The sequence below is a fragment of the Trichomycterus rosablanca genome, chromosome 1 (genome assembly GCF_030014385.1).
Source record: "Trichomycterus rosablanca isolate fTriRos1 chromosome 1, fTriRos1.hap1, whole genome shotgun sequence".
In the NCBI taxonomy this organism is placed as follows: domain Eukaryota; kingdom Metazoa; phylum Chordata; class Actinopteri; order Siluriformes; family Trichomycteridae; genus Trichomycterus; species Trichomycterus rosablanca.
The window spans coordinates 19,432,591-19,437,422 of record NC_085988.1 but is presented as its reverse complement, the minus strand read 5'-3'; the positions used below and the strand labels follow the sequence as shown (position 1 = coordinate 19,437,422).

Here is a 4,832-nt window from a genome sequence, read left to right as displayed (position 1 = left end):
AAAACCTGCACTTCTTTGTTTCTTTATGCTTTTTAATGTGGAGATGCTTCATCTTGGAATACCGTATTCCGTTCAGTAAAGGTGCATTCACAGGCTGTGCATAAACGGTGAAAAAAGCAGAAAAGCACAAAATTTTGTTACTACTCATGTGCATGTGCCTTTACTGAACGGAATACAGCATTAAGAAGCATAAGGAAACAATAAAGAAGTAAAGGTAAAGTGCAGGTTTTATTGTATTTTATATTGATTTGTAACTGTTCTTCTATTGTTATTTTATTTTCAGTGTTTAAGTGTCAAAAACAACGTCATTATTTTACATTAGCCCAAAATATATGCAGTTCCATGGAACCAGGGAACACGTTAACAGGTTTCCCATACATCCTTATGAGAAAAAATAACTTTAAACCCGACACCACTTCCAGAACCAACTGACGTTGAGTTTCAAGGTACCACTGTAATTTATAAAAGCCTGTGTTTGAACAGTTCTAAACACATTTGCCATTGTTACATTAAATGTATTGTTTTAGCATAAATGTTGTAGGGATGGCACATAACGTGGATAGCAGTATAATATTGCTAGAATTATGTTGATTTTGGCTTATCAAAATAGCTTAATAATAATAATAGCTCGTAAATCACAATCAGCCCCAACCACAAGACACAGTAAACACAAAATCTGATGTGTAATTCCCTAACTACAGTAACTGGCTTCATAGGCATTGTAGTTGGGGTGAAAAAAATTAAAGCATATCGGCATCAGAAAGAGATGCAAAAAAACTGCATCATGTAACACTGCTTAATGCCTCAAAGAAAAACAAGACAGAAGAAAACAGGCAATTTAGGTCTCAGTGCAAATGTTTATTTTGGCATGAAGTAATACTGCTAAATACAAAAACTGCTACTAGGAGACAAAGCCAGCATGTCTTCTTGGACACGTTGGTACAAACCTTGCAACAATTATACTCAACAAGTGTTATTCAAAGAAATAAAAAACATCCAAATGACAGAAGTTCTTCAGGTTTCAAACATTTGTGACACTATATTCTTTTGCCATTTATTTATATCTCAGGGTGCTGTCACATGAACCGTTTAGTCTGAATCAAACCTTTGCGCTTTGTTTTATAGCCATTAAATTTGGTTTTAGGTCACTTCCAAGTAGTGGTCAATAATGGGTTGTTAATACAGTATGCATTAAATTTCATGTAATTTGGTCAGAATCACTGGGGACAATGCAGTAACATAGCCTGTACAGGTGGTCAATTATAAGGAGGCCTCTGGAAATCTCAACTCTGCTATTGGCAGGCTGGGTGCTTATGTGGACAATGATTGGCTTGTCGGGGGGGGGGGGGGGGGGTGGGAATGCTGGAGGGGATTCCTCATGACTGCTGCAATTATGACCTCTGCTGATAAGTCATGGCCCTTCTTGGTTAGATGTGGAGATCAGCAGTAGTAGAGATAGTGAAATGTGATCGGGTAATTGAATATGAATAGACTGGTAGAAAGTGCATAAACAATTTTGATTCAGCTAGAAAGCACCCTGAGACTTAAACAAAAAAACTTTAGTAAGCATTACACTTACAAACTGTAAACTTCTAACTCAGTAGTGTAGAACAAAATAATTATAAGAATAAACTTAAATCAGACAACATTCACAATTCCTCAGTAGTAAAGTTAAATTACTAGACAATGTAACAGCAAACAACTGGAATGTGCAAAATGGTTTAAAACATTTTCTATTCTTCTCCACAACCACCTCCAACTCATGAAATTAGACCTTGATCACAATAGGACTGGCAGACGAGTACAGCTTCCTCTTAACGAGCTGGTACTCGGGTCGAAGCCGCAGGACTCGTTCAGTCCCGAGCAGGTGCTTTAACAGCGGCCAGCGCTGCTGCTCGGCTCGGAACACTACAGACAGCTCGAAGGTCGGCGTCAGACTGCTCTCTGGTGTCACGGTGCCAAGCTTCTGCAAACCCGCCTCGGTTTCAGCAAACAGCTGGATGACTGCCCCACGCAATCCACACGGCTCATCCGAGGACGCCCGGAGAACGTCACCGGCCACGCGCATGCTCATCCGTGCTGGTACGAGCAGCTCGCTGCACCTCAGGCTGGCCGCCTTCGCCATCACAAGGCATTTCTCTATCCGTACAGACAGATCACGTTGTTTAAGATGGAGACTGGCATCTAGGTCATCGTCATCCAGGCTGCATTCTGACCCGAGACCTGTAGGCGAGAATGAAAGAAATGATGAGGAAAAAGAACTATTCAATTAGGAGTCTTGCCATTTCCTTGTAAAAATATTTTAAACACGTGAATGCTTTTGCAAACAATCAGTATATTGTTCATTCAGTTTTCTGCCTTTTTTTCTAGAGTCATTAACTGATTACATGAAAGGACTACATAAAATGTGATGTACAGAGACTGCTTTGAGTACAGAAAATGTAATGACTTAAACATGTAATGCTTTAGGCTAGTTATCCAGTTCTAACGAGAAATTATGGCTGAAATTTTCAAATTTTCCTGACCAGGTATTTTTTATAAGATATATATATAAATTAACTTTCAGTGTTAGTGAGATTCTATTTATTAGTATTCTAAAGTCATGTTTTACACTTTGGTTACATTCATGTGTATTTCTTGTTCAAAAGAACACAGTTTTAAAATCCAGACACACCATTAGGAATTTTGGAACCCTTTACAATAGCTAATTTACCTGTGCCCTCCATAAAAAGATTTTGACCCCATTTGCTGCGGTCAGGACCCTTCATGTTAGGTAAAAATGTCAGTGGATCGAATTGGAAAATGTGAAATCTAATATGATGCCTTTTCAGCTTGTAAAATTAGCATCAGTGAATTTCAATTCTGAATTGCACCCTATTTTGCTATGGATAAAATATATATACTTAAATACATCATAAAATGTCTTTGTATATTGGATATTTGCTTTTGCAATGCCATTTTTGGAAAATGTGAAGTAAAGCATATTTTGCATATATTGTCTTACATTTTCTGCATTTAGCAGATGCTTTTATCCAAAAGTGACTTACAGTACTGTACTGTAACAGTATATTGTCTAAGCAATTGAGGGTTAAGGGCCTTGCTTAAGGGCCCAACAGTGGCAACCTGATAGTGGTGAGGCTTGAACCGTTGACCTTTCGATTACTAGTCCAGTTGCTTAATCACTAGGCTACAACTGACCATCCTACTAGGATTCATTTTAAAACCTGGGATACATTAACTGAGTAACATTAACATAACCAAATCATTTAATCTATACAAAAGTGCTTGATGCTTGTAAAGTTTGAAATGTATTCTAAAATGTTTTGTATATTGTAAATAAACTTCAATGCACTATATTTAATGACACTATTTTGTTATAAATATGACATAACTTGCCACATTTTTAATTAAATTCAGCAAATAAATAGAAATTACAATTATTAAATTAAATAGAAAATATCTTAATGTGCTCCCTGTAAATGATGTTAATTTATTTTTACATTAGAAAATGTACTTGTATACACAAATGTGTCCTTATTAAAATGCAGTAGATAATAAAGTGTAGTTTTATCATTCATTTGGTGTTGAATAAATTATAGTGTATTTGTAGTAGGAGCTTTTACTATGGAGTATTTACACGTCTTGCTTTACTCAAGTGGTGAATTTTCACATATTTAGCACTGCATAATACCTCATACACCAGTCAGTTGCTCAACTCCAGTTAGTTACAGCTTTTTAAATGATATTTCCTCGTGTTTGTACAGCGTTAGATAAAAAAGTTTAGCTGGTGGATTCAGAAGGTCACACTTCTGTCAGCTGAGCTATGTTACATCAGCTGGCTGAACTCGCACTGCGCATGCGCATGCGCACAAGACTACTCGGGTTTAACCAACAATAGGACTATTCACTGTTCAGTTTTTGTAGACAACATTCATCACAAAACAAACAACCAATATATATAAGAAGTTACTTAGTTAAGTTTAGTGAGTAGTTTAGAAATCAGAAGGTCAATGGTTCAAGATAGTAGTTTAGTAAGTAGTGATCAGAAGGTCAGTGGTTCAAGAGCCAAGTTGCCCTGTTGGACCCCTGAGTAAAACCCTTAATCCAAAACTGCATACAATACATTGTATTCGGACACAATTGTGGGTCTGCTAAATGGCACTTAAGTAAATATTTAAAAATGACAACACTGTACTTACTTAAGGAGCTTGGTGCTTTTTTGAGCGCACCGCCAGTTTCTTTCTCCGCTTTGAAATGTTGCAGCACTTTCCTCCACATTTCAGCTATGTTATCCTCTTCAGAACCGACGGACAGTCCGTACCCGAACACCAGAGCCTGACTATACACCATTTTAACACACTCGGTTCTTTAATAAAGTCTAAAATTTCTCCCTCCGCCTGGACCTTACAATGTACTTGATCTGATGTGGTGTTCATTATAGAAAGTGGAAAGAGAGTAAAGCGACCCTGGTCAGAGCGGCTGTATTTATAGGCAACAGCTTGCGTCAGCTGGTGGGCGGAGCTAAAGATTGCGTAATACAGCCGTGAAGTTGGATCAGCTCTGATACTCGCAACTGACTGCGCATCTTACATCTTCGTTTCTTTGTACTGTATTACTTATTACTTTCATTAGAAAGACAATATACTCTTGTTAGGGATTTTTATGTCATGACTATTAAGATTTGAATGATTTCTGCAACACTTTAATGTGAAACATGTTTGTCCCAAAAATACAAATATGAGTAGTCAGACAGATAGACCCTAGATAGATGGATGGATGGATGGATGGATGGATGGATGGATGGATGGATGGATAGATAGATAGATAGATAG

The 4,832-nt window shown here is 37.4% G+C and overlaps 1 protein-coding gene across 1 annotated transcript; it reads right to left on the bottom strand.

Annotated features, from left to right (window-relative positions):
• Positions 1-844: 844 nt before the first annotated feature.
• Positions 845-4,430, bottom strand: si:ch211-39i2.2 (DNA damage-inducible transcript 4-like protein-like). Its single transcript, XM_063000632.1, has 2 exons — positions 4,200-4,430; positions 845-2,223 (listed from the first exon to the last, which is right to left on the bottom strand). The coding sequence occupies exons 1-2, from the start codon at positions 4,348-4,350 to the stop codon at positions 1,769-1,771; spliced, it is 606 nt and encodes a 201-aa protein (XP_062856702.1). The 5' UTR covers positions 4,351-4,430; the 3' UTR covers positions 845-1,768.
• Positions 4,431-4,832: the final 402 nt, after the last annotated feature.